Below are 18,876 nucleotides of genomic sequence, written 5' to 3'. Positions count from 1 at the left end.
AGATTGCAGAGTTGGCTTCGTCTCAAACGTCTGTGTCTGATTCACAGACATCTGTGTCTCCCTGAGAAATAACGTTTTCACAACCAGAGCCGTCCAACAGAGAAATAAGCCACTTCCTATGGGACTGAACTCCCCCTTAAGGGGAAGTGGTCAGGCAGAGCCATTTCTCAGGGGTGTAGGGAAGGCATTCCAGCGTTGGACGGGGAGGTGGGGCCCACCTGAGGTTTGAGGATGCTACATTTATGGTGGAGGTAGCCTCCGGTCACGTATGCTTGCTGTAAAATGACACCCAGCGAGGGTCTGCTATTTCATAGTGAGCTGCTTGGAGAAGCAAGGCTTTGGTTGTGTTCCAAAGTAGGATCCAATAGAAGGCGTTTGTGTTGGCCTTTACGACAAGCATCTGATATGGGGAACAATACAAAGGCTCAGGCCATGAGGTGGCGCTACAGAGCAGAGAACAGTGGGCCGGCGGCCCTGAGCAGGTCTGAGCGGTACGTCTAGACCCTTCAGAGGGAAGATGCCCACACTGTCTGCTGTCATCACTTCATCCACTCTGAGCAGCTCTTGGCTCTCAGATGCATCTCCATTCCTCTCGGGCCTCATCTGCTGATGGTGGCCCGGTGGGGAAGGCACAGCCCACATGAGGTGGACAGAAGACCACCTTCCACTGCCTTTTTCACTCTTTACTCTGTATTCACTCTGGGCACCATGCACTGACCTGCAGGAAGGTGTCACTCTTTAGCTCTGCTGGCTGTGTTTCCTCTGGAGGAGATCAAGCTCATGGCTGAGAGGGAGGAGAATCCCAGGCTCTCTAGATGGGACTTGAAGAGCACAGGTCTGCAGGCCTGTTCAGAAGCAGAGTCAAGGAAAAGTACACCCTCCTCTAAAAAAAATGCTTTGCCCAGAACTGCTTCTAAGTGAGGGGAATTTCCTGCAGCCTGGGAGAGCCGGAGTGAGTGTTCTTCTCAAGTTCAGCGATTTGGTGAAGTCCGTGTGTGATAATACCACTGTAACCACAAAGGAATTCACCACAGGAAGTGTCCCAGCTGTTGCTTATTAGCATTAGAACAAATTACACAAAGCAAATTGTTAGCAGACATGTTTCCATAATATTTAACTGGTGGCAATAAATAAGAACGATTCTCTTTCAAGTAAATGCTAGATTTCAAAAAAATCCAGCTTCCAATTGTCCATGAAGGAATCGTCTTCGATTAGGATAAAGGTTGGAGGGAAGGGCACCCTGGAAGCGGGGGCTCCCAGCCCTCTTCCTGGGGCAGTGTGGCCAGGAGTCACGTGAGAGGAGCCACTGGGGTGACGTCACGAGATGGGAGCAGGACTCTTTGTACCACTAGGTGGCTGACCATCTGCGGGGCTCAGCACCCGTCTTCTCAGCACAGTCTTCCCCTGCCACCGGGGCTGTGGCAAGACTACAGCAGGGTTGTGTTAATTCTTGGGAGTGTGTTAGTAACTACAAATAAACCTTGCCCACAGACAGGTGTTCATCCCTCTCCTTAACCAAAAATCATCTCCTCCTTCCCCATCTTCTGTCTTGTTATCTGAGGTGTAAGGGAAAACAATGAGTCTCTCCTCCTCCCCTAAGCCCATCAGAGAAAAGTTGAAAAAGCACTGGTCAGAGCAAGTATCACAACTCACCTTCTCGCACGGATGGAAACCTGTCTGGTTCTTTAGAAAGAAAACAAAGTGTCTCCATCTTTTGAGACCTTCTGACAATGACTAAATTTGAGTCCCTGGTCACTTTTGGGCATTTCCAATCTTATCTTCAGAGCTATAACAAAATTCTCCTTAAAACAATCTCAGAAAGTAATAAGAAAAATAATTTTAATTAAAAAAGAGAAATATTCCATATTCCATACAGCACATAAATACAAAAATAGGTCCTTGTAGCTGAAAGAGTTGGGCCTGTTAGAGGGGTGTCTGCTTTCTAAGAGTCACTTTTGGCTTCCTCTCCTCAGTTTCCTCCTCACGTACGCCAATCTCAACTCAGTCTTCCTTCTCAGTGTATTTTACTATCCTCTTTGTTTCTCTTGAGAAGCGTCCCATTCCTTTCTCCTGCTGTAAAGGAAAATACCGGACAGCCCTGCTGCCGGGAAATGATGGGAGTGCGTGGAGCTCTGGCGGGCACCGTACCAGGCGCTCAGGAGCCCAGTGGGCTCCCTGGCGAGGCCTGTCCTCTCAGTCACCGGGAGCAGAGCCTGGGCTGGCTTGGTGCGCCCAGTCAGTGCCTGACAGCAGGCAGGTCCAGAATCCCAGCACCGCCCGCCAGCTGCCTCAAGGGTGCACCCTGCTGCCTGGGGCAGGTTCTACCTCAGTGCTACAGAACTGAGAAGGCATTAGAAACAAAGCAAATGCGAGAGCTGATACCTTCCCAGCCACGTTCAAAGGCTCTTCCCACCGCACTGCCAGGAAGTACGCATGTGCCTGCATGCGCGCGCGCACACACACATACGAAATGCACATCTTTCACCTAAAATCTTCACAAAAGGAATAATGTGCTTTATAAAATATTTTAAATGCCTTAGGCAATAAAATTGTCTCAGATTTTTTTTAAGTGTTTAACAGACAAGTATAATTGGAAATGTTTCGAACATGAACGCACACGCCCGCGCACACACATACTCTAATTTGAAATTATGCAAAACTATATCATTATTCACCACAACCTGAAGCGAAGCTACTGCCATAGAATAACAAGTACCACATCTGTACAAGCGCAAGGCCTCCCCCCAAATAAGCTCCCATTTGGATCAGAGCGACACACATGGCCTGACTCTGTAAGGTCCATGTAGCGGAGATGGCCGGCATGTTTTACATTTGCTAAGCTATTTATCTGCCTGGTTTGACAAGATTTTTGAAAAGGGTGAAAATTAATTATAATTGCAGGATTGACGACAATAATTTGGCCAGCTAATTGCATCTCAGTGTAAAAACAGGCAAGGAAGAATTTCCTCCCTGGGTTATTCTCTGATGTGGCAGCATTCATTTTAAGAGTAATGAGATTTTTTTAAAGTCAAACCTTAAATATCATGGCTGCAGCAATCTGTCTTGCTTAAAGTTTAAAGCAAAATAAGACAGCACCTCTGTGAGAGCAGATCCACATGAACATGGACCCAATTTTCTCAAGATGGAAAAATCTCTCTCCCCTGAAAACTCCTCCAAGTGTCTCCTCAATATTGTTTGAGGATGATTTTCACTTGGTGGCACCAATGTCGGTATTTTTGTGCCAAGGGAAGCACTAGCAAGAATGGTAGAAAGTTTTGAAAGTTTCTGTATGAGGTACAGGGCTTCCCAGGTGGCTCAGTAGTAAAGAACCTGCCTGCCAATGCAGGAGATGCGGGTTTGATCCCTGAGTTGGGAAGACCCCCTGGAGAAGGAAACGACAACTTGTTCCAGTATTCTTGCCTAGGAATTCCCATGGACAGAGGAGCCTGGCAGGCTACAGTCCATGGAGTCATAAAAGAGCTGGACATGCCTTAGCAAACAACAGCATACAGGGTATATGTTGATGGAAGAGGCACCACAAGTCTCAGTGGGTTTGGAGTGAGGAACATGGGTTGTGGTGGAATTTTTCTGGATCTCACTGCTTTCATCCTGGCTGTTCTGAATATATACACTCCCCATGGTTTTCTGAGAGAGACTATTTAATTCCAGACCAGCTGTGAGCACTTCACGATGAGCAAACTTAGAGAGACAGAGTCAATTTATTGCTTCAAAATCGTGAAGGCCTGATTCAGGATAGTTTAGTCAGCGGCCGGGACCGACAGACATTCAGCTCTTCTGTAGCCTGATAACTCCAGCTCGGCTTCGTGGGCAGTTTTAGGACATTCTCCTCTGTCCTTTACATTCTCCTCTGTCCCTTCTCTGTCGCACTTTAAGTCAGCCACCGTTTGTGTGTCTAAAAAGGATTCTGCTCTGAGGTGCTTCCTCAAATATCACTCATTAAATGGGTCTAAGAGCATGGCATGGGAGGTTTCTTAGGGATTTTATCCATGGGATTTTTCAGACGAGAATACTGCAGTGGGTTGCCATTTCCTTCTCTAGAGGATCTTCCGACCCAGGGATCGAACCCTCATCTCCTGCATTGGCAGGTGGGTTCTTTACCACTGAGCCTCCAGGGAAGTCCTAGTAGAGGGGTGGGAGGCTGCACTCACCTCCTGCTCTACTCACCGGAGAGACACCTGTCCAGGTTGAATCCTGAGGACGGTGTGCCTTTTCTGATCACTGGGCCAAGGGAGGTCTGGAGTTATCGTTGATCCTCCCCCTCCCAGGGAACACAAAGTCTAAGATTCATCTCCTCATGACCAACAATATGGATTTCTTTTTCTTTTTTTTTTTTTACAGAAGAGGATATGCCCATGGCAAAGATGAATTCATTTTGAAGATATGTTTCCTATTCAGTGAGAGAGGAAGGAAAAAGGAGACAGGAAAAGAGAGAAAGGAGAAGATAAGAAGAATGGAGATGCAGTTCCCCTTCTGCCTAGTAAATTGTGGATTCACTGCCCTTCCCTGGACACAGCTGCAAAGGGGTAGAAATCAATTTTTTTCTATTATTCCAGAGTGAGAAAGGAAAACCGATTTGTAAATTGAATTAAACTCAATAATAGCATGTCTGTGTACATGCTATTATTATTAAAATTAGCCACAGATACAACTATATAATCCCACAGTGTAACTAGAAATCAACACCTTCCGATTTCAAAGCTTAGTTGGGATAGCTTTTTTCTTTTTGAAAGAAATGCTGTGGCTAAATGTCACTAAGAGTCTATAGTGTGCCAAAACATTGACACCTCAGTAAGGACTCTGGAAGAGAAGGGACTCCAAAGCCCCATCTGGGAAGAACGTGCTTCCAAATTTTTGCCTTTGCTGCTTGTGCATCTCAGTCAGTCGATAATGACTGGTTATGAACAAGAACCTTCTAGAAGATGGTTTCTTCCCACATTGCAATCTGTGGTGCTGACTGTGGAATAAATTCTCTGTGTCTGTGTAGGCTAGATCTTGTTCCCAGAAACCCTAATTCATCCACTGGGTACTGAATATCAGGCTGCTGCAGTGAGGGTCCTGAAATTACATTGGCAGCCTGCCCCCTAGTGGGGCAACACAGTACTTCAGATAACTAGGAATAGAAAAGATTTTTTTTCTTCTTCTTCTCTTTCAGAGAGCAAAAGAATTCAAGTTTTCCGGATAGTGCAAGGTGAGGCATTTATCCTCAGAAGACAGCGTCCAGAGCTGAATCAAGCAAGGTTGACAATGATAGGTCTCCAGGTCAGAGTTAAAGACGGGGAGCTGCTGTGGTGGGCATCCCCACAGAGCCTGCGGAGACAAAGGTTCTTCCCACATGCTTGGAAATCTGCAAGGTCCTCCTTGGGTGATAGCCTTCAGTTCCCCAAACTCTCATTATAAAAACAGGACCTACCCTAAGAGCAACAAACCAACTAGAAATGTTTAAAAATAATGGGCCTTTTTTGGGTAATTTTTTGGCAAATCATTAAAACAGAGGAACCTTTCAAAAGGGCCATGTTGAATTTTTTAAAAGGTCAAGAACTATGAGTTTTATTAAAAAAAAAAAAAAGACCAAGCCTTTGTGACAGTTCTTTTTCAGAAGAGAGTCCTTGTGATGGTGGTGATGTTGGTAAGGCAGATGGTCTGGAGATTCTGCTGTCTGGACTTTGCTTGTGTCTTTTAAACACCTTCAGAACTTGTCTTGCTTCAGTTTATCAATATGGTAGCAGAGTTTCAGCGCAGGCCCCAGCTTCAGGCCCAAGTATTTCATGATCATGTCACTCTTCAGCAACAAGAGGGCATTGCCATCAATCTCCTGGTGGAACAGGATGAGAAAAGAGAAAACCCAGAAGGTGGTCAAAGTAATCAAATAGTGGCCACGGTGAGAGTGTGGTCAGGAAATAAGGTAAGGGAATATAGATTTACTTAGATGTATACTCTCCTGGTCCCACAGCAGTGTCTTCAAAAAATAAATGAAAGCCCACAAATACTATGTGCTCGTCATGCCACATTCGCCCTGGGGTCATAATCCACTGGATCTTTCATATTCCTGCTCTGTCCTGATAGAAGGAATCTAACCTAATCCCAGCCATATTCCCAATATCATGCATATGTTTACCTCTTTATCCAATCTAGGGCTGTAGGAGCGAGAAAGCTTCAGTGGACTGAATGTGTCCTCCCCAACTGCTCCCCAAATTCATATGTTGAAATCCTAACCCTCAAGCGATGGTATTTGGAGGTGTGAGTTTGGAAAGTGCATAGGCCATGAGGGTGGAGCCCTCTTGAAGGGGATTAGTGTCCTCATGAAATGAGAAGGTAGCAGTCCAAAACCTGAAAGAGGGCTCTCACTGAAAGCCGACCTTGATGGCAACCCAACCTCAGACTTCCAGCCTCCAGAACTGAGAAATGAATTGCTGTTGTTCATAAGCCACTCAGTCTAAGGTGTTTTGTTACAGCAGCCTGAACTGACTAAGACAAAATATCATCTCATGAGACCCTGAAACTAGTGGTTCCCTTTCCATTCCAGGCGCTGGTATAAGGCCCTGACTTCCATTCATCATCCTAATTGCTGGTTTCTATTCTTGGCAAGCCCACCAGCTTTCAACGGATTATCAAATTGCTAATGACAATCTAAAAGGGATTTCAGGTGCTTTTTGACCCTGTCAAGAATACTAGGTGGCACACAACTAAAAAATGCACCTGCTTCATCCCAGGGTTTAGCACAAACACATACTGAGGGAAAGCCAATCCTTTGAGGTCCTGAAATTGCTCCCATTTGTCTCTGAAAATGGTAACCCATCCAGACTGTATGCTGAGTTCACAAACTTAGTAAGGCTGGGTTTCCTCCTTCATCTATAGTGCTAGTTTCAGATCACTAGAGAGAGAGGGTGGAGATTTTAGGTGCTCGGGTGGGAAGAAGAGGCACATACAGGACTCACATAACTTCAAGTGTTATCAGCCCCTCCCGTTCCTCTAACCAGCCAAGCTGTTCAGCCAGAGAAGCACCTACTCTGTGTCACTCACACTCCATGTCCTTGGTAGCAAGGCAAAGCTCATCTGTGAGCCCTCCCAGGGGCCTCATTGCCTAATGTTCTCTCTTTACCCACTGCCTAGACTTCTGCTGACTCCTCTCATGCTGGAAGGAAGCCAGAGTCCTCCCACTCAGATCTGTCTAAACATCATCCCTCTGCAGTCCTTGCTCTCAAGTCCCCACTGTGAACTGAAGTCAAATATATCCCTAATAAAATATGAATGTTGGGTGAGATGACGATCCTCTCCAGGTCCGAGTGTATGATTTTTGTGAGTTTCATTTCAAATAAAAATAAAAGACAAGGAGAAAAAAAAAAGGGGTAATGCTGGTAGAAGAATGCTCCCTCTCCTTCACATGAGATGTCTACATCCTAGTCCCTGAAAGCTGGGAATTAAGGCTGCAGATGGAATTAAGCTACTAACCAGCTGCATTTAAAATAGAAAGAGTGTCCTGGATTATCAGAGAGGGAGGGAGACAATACAATCACAGGGTCCTCAGAAGTGGAGGAAGAAATCAGAATAAAGAACCAAAGAGCTGGCAGCTTGAGAAGGACTCAGCTTGATGTTGTTGGCTCCAAGGATGAGGACGGGAAGATAGGAGCCAAGAATGAAGGTGGATCTCGATGCTGAAAAGGCAAGGAAATGAATTCTTCCTAAAGCTTCCAGAAAGATGTCAGCCCCACCAACACCATGGTCTTCTCTCAGAGAGACCCCTGTCAGACTTCTGACCCACTGAATTGTAAGATAATAAATTTCTGTCATTTTAAGTTACTACATTTGTGGTAACTGGTTACGGCAACAATTGTAACCATGACACACAAGGCTTGGCAGATAAAATACTAATCATTACCCATCTAATTTACCATCTTTATATATTTTAGAATCTCCTAAATAATGATACAAATGCCTGCTAACCAAAGGCCATCTTCAAGCCAGGCACTGTGCATTTTTTCATTTAATCCTCAAAGCAGCTTAAGAATAGGCACTGTTAGCTTGCTGGCACGTTGTAGGTGTGTTACCAATGTTTGCTGACTGCACAGACAAATAGACGGGCGAGAAAACAGGACTCCTGATAAAGACCATGTGAGGGAACAGATGGGACAAACGTGCCTTCGGTACAAGACTAAGTGGCTGTTCTGCTCTGAGAAACCTGTGGTCCCATCTGGCCTCCCTTGAGTGGTGCCCCCAGGGTGTAGTGCAGACGCTCCCCAACCCCACAGCTCCCTGAACCCCACTCCCGAGGCCCACCACGGTGCATACATGCTTCCGGAAGAGCTCCACATGGGGCCCCAGAGCCTGCGGGTCTGCATCTTTCAGGAACCAGACCACATCCTCCACGGACCAGCTGGAAGGGTTCCTGCTCCTTGGCCGCCGGGCATCCTGCCTGTCCGGAGAAGGGTTTGAGGCTGGAGGGGAGAGCACAGAGAGGGAGGCCGTGAGGCTGCGGGCTTGGGCTCGATGCCCACCTGGTGCTGCCTGCCCCCTTGCCTGGCCCTTGAGTCCAAGGTGGCCTGAGTGATCTCCTGTGGCCGAGTGAGGCTAGAAGTGCACCGGAGGCGGCTCCCAGAGGCAGCCCCCCACCCCCTCATCTGTACAGAGGAGAGCACCAGAAGAGGGATCTCCTCCAGCAGTGGAAATGCTGACCCATGTTAGACTTCAAAGACCCCTCCTGACCACTTCTGTCTCCGTGGGCCTCGGACCTCCTGTGACCCAGGCCTTGGTGGCCAGAGAATGCTTATTATGATAGGCTCTGGAGTGCTGTGATGCCAAAATGATGTCAGGTCCTGTGTGACTTCACTGGCATCACCCTGAGATGACATGGCAGAATGGAGGCCACATTTCGGTGCTTGTCCTGGGTCTCTACTGCAATGGTCTTGGAAGCCCTGTCTGTGAGAGGTCTGTACCCTGCACCCACTCTGAGCACCTCCCCAGCCCTCGGTTCTGCCGAAGCGCTCACTCCACCCTCACCACTAGACGGGGTTGCTGGACAACAGGAGCCTGGTTCCGTGCCTGGTCCATGCTGGTCAGGGACTTGAGTTGCATTGTGGTATAAATGCTTTTCCCCCAGGGCAGATTAAATGGTGTAAGATCAGTGAAGGAGGAAGAGAGTAGGGAGTCAGTATTTAGGCAATATTTGGGGATGGTGTGTTTTGTTTTTCTTTTGTATGTCCCAAACTAATCCATCCTCTTTCCCTAGAAGCAGCATCTCCTCCTCTTCACGCTTCTGAAACCTCAGTCATCTTTCCTGTCCTTTATTTGCTCCTCAAATTTAATTATTCTGAAGCTCTTAGAAGGATGCCTCTCACAGGGCTCTCCTGTCTTCCATCCCTGCTGATTACAGCATGGGATTCATCCATCCATGGCATTTCACATGATGTTCTCTGCATATAAGTTACATAAGCAGGGTGGCAATATACAGCCTTGGTGTAGCTGTTTCCCAATTTTGAACCAGTTTGTTGTTACATGTCTGGTTCTAACTGCTGCTTCTCGACCTGCATACAGGTTTCTCAGGAGGCAGGTAAGGTGGTCTGATAGTCCCATCTTTTTGAGAATGCTCCACAGTTTGTTGTGATCCACACAAAGGCTTTAGTGTAGTCAATGAAGCAGATGTTTTTCTGAAATTCTCTTGCTTTTTCTATGATCCAACGGATGTTGGCAATTTGATCTCTGGTTCCTCTGCCTTTTCGAAATCAAGCTTGTACATCAGGAAATTCTTGGTTCATGTGCTGTTGAAGCCTAGCTTGAAGGATATTGAGCACAACCTTGCTAGCATGTAAAATGAGTACAATTGTGTGGTAGTTTGAGCATTCTTTGCCATTGCCCTTCTTTGAGATTGGAATGAAAACTGACCTTTTCCAGTCCTGTGGCCACTGTTGAGTTTTCCAAGTTTGCTGGCATACTGAGTGTAGCACTTTCACAACATCATCTTTTAGGATTTGAAATAACTCAGCTAGAATTCCATCAACTCCACTAGCTCTGTAGTGATGCTTTCTAAGGCCCCCTTGACTTCACATTCCAGGATATCTGGCTCTAGTTGAGTGATCACACCATCGTGGTTGTCTGGGTCATGAAGATCTTTTTTGTACAGCTCTCCTGTGTATTCTTGCCACCGCTTCTTAAGGTGTTTATCCTTCCTCCTTTCCAAATAAGTTCTAGTAGCCATCAAAGCTCAGGTAGATCCCTTCACAGGCAGCATTTCCATGTCCTGCCATCTGGATGTCACCTTCCTCTACTTTTAACCCCCAAATCTTTGTTCTTCTCTTAAAGATGCTCTGCACATTCTGCTTAGTATTACCGTTATGCATGTGCTTGCCTGTAACCTCCAGTTATCTTTTAAATTCTTGAGGATAATCTTTTTCATCTTCCCCCTAGTCATCCACAGACACCTAATGAGCATCTCTTCTGTACCAGGTCCTGGGCTAAGAGTTTGGTGAAAAATGTAATCTTCTCATTGTGTGCGTGCATGCTAAGTCACTTCAGTCGTGTCTGACTCTTTGCAACCCCATGGACGGTAGCCAGCCAAACTCCTCTGTCCATGGGATTCTCCAGATAAGAATACTAGAGTGGGTTGCCATGCCCTCCTCCAGAGGATCTTCCCAACTCAGGGATTGAATCCATGTCTCTCACGTCTCCTGAATTGGTAGGCAGGTTCTTTACCACTAGTGCCACCTGGGAAGCCCAGAATCCTCTCATTACAGGGTTTATAATCGTTAACTCCTCCATGGCTCCAAGCAAATATATTTGTAATATGGGTTCAATGAATGTAAAACAAATCAATACACTTCACAAAAACAGTATTAGTAATTTACACAAAAGCTTTGTGTGTGTAATCCTTAATCTTATTTTCAGGCTCTGAACAATGAAGCAGCTTCCCTACCGAGTAATTCTAAGTTCGTAGTTGAGAAGACTTCCTTTCCATTTATGTTCTTTAATTTCAGGGTGCAGCGGTTTTTCTGCTGTCTCTTTTTTCCTCCTCTTTTCAATGTGCTTGAGAAGGGCACAGCTCTGCATTGGTGCTGAGAAAAGTACATTATCACATTGCTGTGTCTATCCTCAATACAATGGTTTGGTTGAGAATTGGATTTTCTTTGAGATTTTCCCTGCCTTTTCCTTGTTAGACCTGGAAGGGTCCCCTTAGGTGATCTGGCATAAGGTGGGGGGTGCATTTTGCCAGGAAACTGTTAATGCACCCCGGGGCTATCTGAATGTGGATGCATGCTTATTAGAGATGATTTCATTGCATTTAAGGACATCTGCACTCAACAAGGGGAGGAGGAACCATGGAAATCGCATTTGCCTTTGGAGCCTGCCCCATCGGAGTGTCGGCAGTAATCAGGGTGATAATAGATGCTCTGATTACAAAGGCGGGAAGCCTTCAGTGCCAAGAATGATTTTTAGAGTGATCAGAGCAGAGGTCAAATCTAATTTCCCATGTTTGACAGGAAGGAAAAACACCAGACCGACTCACAACACCATCCATGGGAGCCTAAGGTCCTCTGAGCAAGGCCAGGGAAAGGCTCTCTCAGTGAGCCACAGCCATGGGATTGAGCAAGGGGTCTGGCTTGTCTTTAGGGTGAGGCTCTCCAGGCAATGAGCGTGGAGGGAAAGTGGCTCTGCTCCTGGCACCTGGTCCTAGCTGTGGGCATTTTCGTGTTTCCTCTTTGAGGGGCCTTAGAGTTACACAAGACAGACAGTAGCAGGAAGCTGTCACACCTAGAGACCAGCTCAGGATCCAAAGTGAACTAGCTCTAGGAGGGAGAGAGGGAGCTTTCCAGCTTCTGCCATGCTCACACAAAGATAATAACCACACAGTCCCTTCAGCTGCTGTCAGGCTGTCAGGAAGACACATGGGTCTGGGCTGACATGGCCAGGCTAGGCAGATGTGACTGCACAGTGGTCAGACACAATAGATGTGAAAAAAATCTTGTTCCTAAAAGAACAGAGTGTGCAAAGCACTCGCTGATTGCCTTTGTGAAAGGGGGGCATTCTCCAGTGCAGAGAACTTGGTGCACGGTCAGGTCTGTTCCCTGGGTGCTGCTGGAGACATGTGCAGAGTGAAACCCAGCTGTGAATGGATGTAGGATGAAGATGGTGGTGGCTCCTTCTAATGCTGAATTCATACCCACCAGGAATGGAATGACTGTGAATCCGTCTAAAGTAATTCCGGGCACCTTCACAGCCCGGTCCGCCTGCGGCTGCCTGTGTATCACTCTGTCTCACACAGGCCCACAAGCACAAGCATAATTTCCTTTTGCTCACTCATAATTCAGAAGACACTTTATAGCTCATGATAGAATCCGATGAAGAAAGAGAAGGATCAATGATCCAGGAGTCAGAGGCCCCTCTACCCACCACCGTGCGAGTGTCTCTGTGCTTCTCTGCTGGGAAATGAGGAGTTGGGAAGGATCGCCAAGGTCCCCTCAAACCACCGCCTCTCCTGGGCAACACAAAGGCACTACATTCTCACACCTCTGAAGCCTTATCAGCGTGTCTGTGGGCAAAGTGCAGTGAATGAGAGCCGGTGGCCAGGTTTCCAACCCCTTCCCAGACCTGATCATCTTATTCTTCATGGGCTTCAGGTTCTTCATGCTGTTTCTCTAGAGTATTGTAAGAATCATGTGATTCTGTGGCTTTGGGCTGGAGCCTGATGACAAGCATCCTGAAGGGAAGCCCATCGGCTTCCAAAAGGGGCCCCTCGGTTTTGTTTGTTAACCATCAGTCTCTCTGCAATTGGAGACTGTCCAAGAACAGGGCCCATATCTATCTTGCTCACAGCTCCACCCTTAGACCTTAGACAAGCATATTGTGCTCCATGAGTATATGCTGGCCAGGACTGACCAAAATCCCTCTGAGTCTTAGCTGCCTCAACAGTCAACTACCTACCACACTGTGAGGATTAAATGTGATAATGTGAAGCATTAAACAGTAAGAATTAATTAAAGGTAGCTGCTAGTCTTCTTACTGTTATACGTCAATTCCATAGTGGCCAATAGATTTGTCTTCCTGAGTTCTGTGGCCACCATCTCACGTCCCTGTTCAGAAATGTCTGATTTCCACAGAGTAAAGAAAGCCCAATCTGCTTGGTTTGAACCCCAAATCTCCCAGCATGATTTCCGTCCATGTCCCTGCACAAACTCTTCTCATTCCTCGGAATGAATAAGCCCTACTACACCTTCACTCACTTTACCCTCTGCCCCACATAGAGTGCTGTTCCCATTCTTCTTTTTCTGGCTGAATCATTCTCTATGCACCACCCAAGGCCATACCCTATAGACTCAAACTCGAACCCATGGGAAGCATGTAGGTGGTAAGGTAAGAACAATGTTGAAGTCACTTCAATTCTGAAGCTTGGATGCACTCTCAGTTGGGAATTCTACAGCATCTCCTGTTATCCAAAATCTCTTTATATTACTAGTTCTTAGTGATTATATCTTGGATGAGAGACAGAGGTGAGCTCTCAGATTTTCCCCTGAGTATCAGCAAAAAATAGGAAAATGTGTCCTGTGAATACACCCCTTGAGTCCATGGGCAGAGACGATATATCAAGCCAGTAGTAGTCCAGGGTAAGAATTCATGTGAGAGAGAGGACTGAGAAGTCTGTCACATCACTGATACCTACCTTCTCACACAGTCTCATACCAGTTTCTGATTTCTGCAGGTTTAAACCATTAAGGTTAGCACCATGGGGGAAAATCCATTTCTAGGTCCCTTCCAGTTTTATGACTTGGGTCAAACCCTCTTAAAGAAATATGGTTTCTTAATACCGACTGCTTTCACTTGGGATGCAATTTCAGAAAATACCAAGCACTTCTTTGGACAGAGGGAAAACTTAATAGCCCTCCAGAGGGCCTGCGGCAGCACCCAAGCTGACTGCTAGGTGACTAATGGGTAAGGAGGCCAGGATTTTCTCTCCTATTTTAATCTACCTTCACTCAGTTTAGCATGGTTTATCTCTATGGTTTCCACATGTGTTTAGCTGCGCAAGCTCTGTTTAAGCTACACAAATGGAGAACCCCACTCTGCAAATGTGAAGAGGCCCTGGTTACAGAGGGTGGTGGTAGAGTCCTGTCTGCTCCCATCCCCTCCAGCCTTCCCCTAGAACCTCAGAGGGACCCACTGAAGCCCACTGAGCATGTGAAAATCCCAGGCACAGTTTTTGAAAGCCAGCTTTGGAGCCAGCTTAAGTCAAATCCTGGCTCAATGCTTGACTGACCTCTTGATCTTCACATGCTTTATCTGTGTATCAAATCTAATAATGCCTACAATAATAATATACACCTGACATAATAATAGGGCTTCCCTGGTGGCTCATTTATAACTCATAAAAGTCATAAATAATGTGTGGAGAGTGTCTGGCCCATAGTAGGTGCTCAATACATAGCTATTTAGGCTATGCCTCAGACAGGCCACTTTTCTGGGGCTGCAGAGGATTCGAATTAGAGGGAAGACCTCACGAAGCCGAGAGCTTGGCTCCTACTGTGAGATGGAAGGGAAAAAGTACGAGAGATGAGGAGACACAGCACCACAGGAGGAAACAGGCAGAAGGAAGGAACGTTTCTAATCAGCAGTGGCTGAAAACTGCTAGTTACCAACCCAATCCACCTGCTAGATGCACGGAGCATGGCGGCCACAGGGAACAGCAGAGCCACAAAACGGATGATCCCAGGTCTCTGAACTGTGATGCACACACCAACTATAAAAACTTCTACTGTAGCTGAGCCACTGTACATTTTGGATTCTACTTATTCCTACAGTTTAGCCCACTCTCATACACCATTGTCTTTGCTTGTGGTCAAAGGTTGAAGTCAGCTGCCTTCAAGAACAACAAAAGTCCACAAAGGGATTTGTGGAAACATCAAATTTCCCTGTGTTCCCACATTCAAACAGCCACCGTCCCCAGTCCCTCTATACTCGGTGGTCTCAGGGCAAGGGCACAGGAGGTCAGGTCATGGGGAAGCCAGATCATGCGTTACATTACCACATCTGTTTCCTTCAAGAGCAGTCCCGTTCCTCTTGGGGCTGGAGCCAGGAGGCCGCAGCCCAGGTGCCGAGGGGCCTCCGGGGGACAAGGGGCTGGCGCGGGGACCACTGACTGTGGTGGCTGAGCCGCCTCCAAGGTGGCCGTCTCCAGAGTTCTGCCGCTTGCAGTACAGTGAAGAGGAGGTGGGCAGGGAGCCCCTGTGGCTAAAGGTGGGGGAGGAAGGGTCCACGCCGTAGCGGTTCATGCTCGCAGGGTTCACCAGGCACTCCTCGGCGGTGACTGTTTTTGCTAGGCAAGAAGGCAGAGCAGAGAAGCAGAGATTAGAGAGCAGTCAAGAGGCCACCAGGCGCTGGGTCTTGGAAAATCTTTCCCCAGCAGCACGGGTGCCACTGTGTGTGGGCATGACAGAGGAGAAGGAATGGACCCGGGTGCCACTGTGTGCGGGCATGACAGAGGAGAAGGAATGGACCCGGGTGCCACTGTGTGTGGGCATGACAGAGGAGAAGGAATGGACCCGGGTGCCACTGTGTGCGGGCATGACAGAGGAGAAGGAATGGACCCCAAGGCATGCACCCCAGTAGCTCAGCCCTCAGCAGAATGACACCTGCCTCACCAACAAAGCAGACTTTAGTAGGGATTAGGACATGTGACCCTTCGTGTTCCAAGGAAAATGAGATCATCTTGGTTATTGATGACGTGTAAATAAAATTCAAACAAAGGTCTTTCTTCCTCTATCGCTCTGCTCCTCCAGGAGTCTCTGCCAGCTTGTTGGAATCTCCTGGCTCCCTCTTCTTTTGCCCATAACCACTGCCTTCCTCACCTGGCCCAAGATTCCTGGGAGAGATCAAGCCAGAGTCACGGTGTCCCAGAGTCAGGAGAAACAACTTTGGCCTGCGTTCTGGTACAGGTGTGGCGGCGCTTCCTCCCCACACTTTCAGTTCCAGTATACATGAGGGTACTAACCTTCCACCAAGGTGAACAAACTAGGGACATAAATGACGATCTGGATGGCCCCATGGTCCTCCCCAAACCCTGCAGATAAGAGAGAAAGACCCCATCTAAAGTACAGAGAGAGTAGAGGACCTGAAGAGCCTGCCAATCTCCTCCTCAGCTCCCTCACCGAAACAGATCAGGACTTTCTCCACTTTTAAAGCTCATTCTTACAGCCTGTTGAACTCTGTCTGTGAGCTATACAAATGGTGTGGGGCGTTTTGTTTTGTTTGAAAAGACAAGGCCTAGAGGAATTATAGGGATAGAAAGAGGAAGAAAAATATTCTAGCAATTCCTTTTCTTCTTGACCCTAGACAAGATCATATCTGTCTAACTCCATCAATAACCATCCAAATACCACACATGATAAAAACAGATATGGACATCCCCAAAGTGACTTTAAAAAAGAAAAACCAATGGACCTCCAAGGCTGGCAATAAGTAAGCACATCTGGGGCCATGAGATCCAGATGTCTTCTTCTGTAAACCAGTATGGGCTATTCCCACAATATAGGTATTAAAAGATAAAGACTTGATTTAATTAGGGCAACTAGCAGGTCTTCTCACATATGGGGATGCATATGGAGCTTGCCTAGAAATAAAAACCACTGCATATGGAATACAGCTAAAGCAGTGCAGTGCCTAGAGCAAACTTTATCTGTTAATATTTATATTTAAAAAGAAAAATCTTAAATTAATAACCTAATCTTCCTCAATAAAATGCTGGAGTAAAGGAGGGTAAACCAAACCTAAAGCAAGTACAAGGAAGAAAATAATAAAGACTGAAGCAGAAATTAATTAAATAGAGGACAGAAAAATAGAGAAAATCATGAAACCAAAGCCTAGCTCTTTGAAAAGATCAACAAAATTGACAAACTTTTTAAGCTAGATTGGCTAAGAAAAAAAGAAGACTCAAATTACTAAACTCAGAAATGAAAGAGATGACATTAACACCAATCTCAAAGAAATAAATGGATTATTAAATAATATTACAATTATCACCAATAAACTAGGTAAATTAGAAGAAATGGACAGACTGACAGAAATAGACAATCTGAATCAACATAAAGCAAGTAAAGAGATCAAATAGTAATCAAAAAACAAAGAAATCCCAGACTTAAATGGCTTCAGAAATTAATTCTATGAAGCATTTAAAGAAAAATTAAAACCAGTTCTTCACAAAGTCTTCCAAAAAGTAAAAATGGAGTGCTATGGACTGAATTGTGTCCCCCTCAAATGTTCATATGTTGAAGCTCTAGCCCCCCCAGGCAACTATACTTGGAGAGAGGGGCCATAATGAGATAACTGAGGTTAATTAAGGTCTTAAAGGTAGGGCCTCAACCCAATAGTACTGATTAAAAAGAAAGTACTGACAGGAAGAGGAAGAGACATAAGAGAGTCTCCCTCTTCATACACACGCACAGAGAAGAGGCAATGTGAGGACACAGAGAAAGTGGCTGTTCACTAGCCAGGAAGAGTGGGCCACTGGAAACCAACCCTGATGACAGCTGGATCTCAGACTGCTGACATCCAGAACTATGAGAAAATAAAGTTACAGGATAGAGGATGAGGTTTCTATTATGGAAGCCGGGCAGACTAATATATGGAGAGAATATTTCCCAACTCATTCTATGAGAACACCAATGCCCTGACACCAAAACTAGACAAAGACATCACAAGAAAACTAGAGATCAATGTCTTATTAATATGGGTACAAAAATTCTCAACAATATACTAGCAAAACAAATCCATAACATACAGAATAACTTATACATCATGGTCAAGTAGGATTTGTTTCAGGGATGCAGGGTTGGTTTAACATCTGAAAATCAATTAATGTAATACATGACATCGTCCATTAATGTAATACATGATGATGTCCATTAATGTAATATACAGCTTCCAGATATTCAAGCTGGTTTTAGAAAAGGCAGAGAAACCAGAGATCAAATTGCTAACATCCGGTGGATCATGGAAAAAGCAAGAGAGTTCCAGAAAAACATCTATTTCTGCTTTCTTGACTATGCCAAAGCCTTTGACTATGTGGATCACAATAAACTGTAGAAAATTCTGAAAGAGATGGGAATACCAGACCACCTGACCTGCCTCTTGAGAAACCTGTATGCAGGTCAGGAAGCAACAGTTAGAACTGGACATGAAACAACAGACTGGTTCCAAATAGGAAAAGGAGTACGTCAAGGCTGTATATTGTCACCCTGCTTATTTAACTTCTATGCAGAGTACATCATGAGAAATGCTGGGCTGGAAGAAGCACAAGCTGGAATCAAGATTTCCTGGAGAAATATCAATATCCTCAGATATGAAGATGACACCACCCTTATGGCAGAAAGTGAAGAGGAACTAAAAAGCCTCTTGATGAAAGTGAAAGAGGACAGTGAAAAAGTTGGCTTAAAGCTCAACATTCAGAAAACGAAGATCATGGCATCCGGTCCCATCACTTCCTGGCAAATAGATGGAGAAACAGTGGAAACAGTGTCAGACTTTATTTTTGGGGGCTCCAAAATCACTGCAGATGGTGATTGCAGCCATGAAATTAAAAGACACTTACCCCTTGGAAGGAAAGTTATGACCAACCTAGATAGCATATTAAAAAGCAGAGATATTACATTGCCAACAAAGGTCCGTCTAGTCAAGGCTATGGTTTTTCCAGTGGTCATGTATGTATGTGAGAGTTGGACTACAAAGAAAGCTGAGTGCCAGAGAATTGATGCTTTTGAACTGCAGTGTTGGAGAAGACTCCTGAGAGTCCCTTGGACTGCAAGGAGATCCAACCAGTCCGTCCTAAAGGAGATCAGTCCTGGATGTTCATTGGAAGGACTGATGCTGAAGCTGAAACTC

General features: G+C 45.9%; 1 protein-coding gene across 9 annotated transcripts in view; it reads right to left on the bottom strand.

Moving 5' to 3' along the window:
- SCML4 (sex comb on midleg-like 4 (Drosophila)) overlaps nt 1-18,876 on the bottom strand; it is a 111,846-nt gene that overhangs the window by 5,896 nt on the left and 87,074 nt on the right. For 7 of the 9 annotated variants that reach the window (XM_010856650.1, XM_010856649.1, XM_010856648.1 and 4 more), the window contains 3 exons: nt 15,026-15,316; nt 8,308-8,453; nt 4,070-5,833 (listed from right to left, as the gene is read on the bottom strand). In XM_010856650.1, coding sequence (XP_010854952.1) covers nt 5,708-5,833; nt 8,308-8,453; nt 15,026-15,316 — 563 coding nt within the window. In that variant the 3' untranslated portion in view covers nt 4,070-5,707. Of the gene's footprint in view, nt 1-4,069; nt 5,834-8,307; nt 8,454-15,025; nt 15,317-18,876 lie in introns of those variants that run through there. The other 2 variants (XM_010856655.1, XM_010856651.1) reach the window with 2 other exon arrangements.

The sequence above is a fragment of the Bison bison genome, unplaced genomic scaffold, assembly GCF_000754665.1.
Source record: "Bison bison bison isolate TAMUID 2011002044 unplaced genomic scaffold, Bison_UMD1.0 scf7180017864373, whole genome shotgun sequence".
NCBI lineage: Eukaryota > Metazoa > Chordata > Mammalia > Artiodactyla > Bovidae > Bison > Bison bison.
This window is presented reverse-complemented; position numbering and strand designations above follow the sequence as displayed.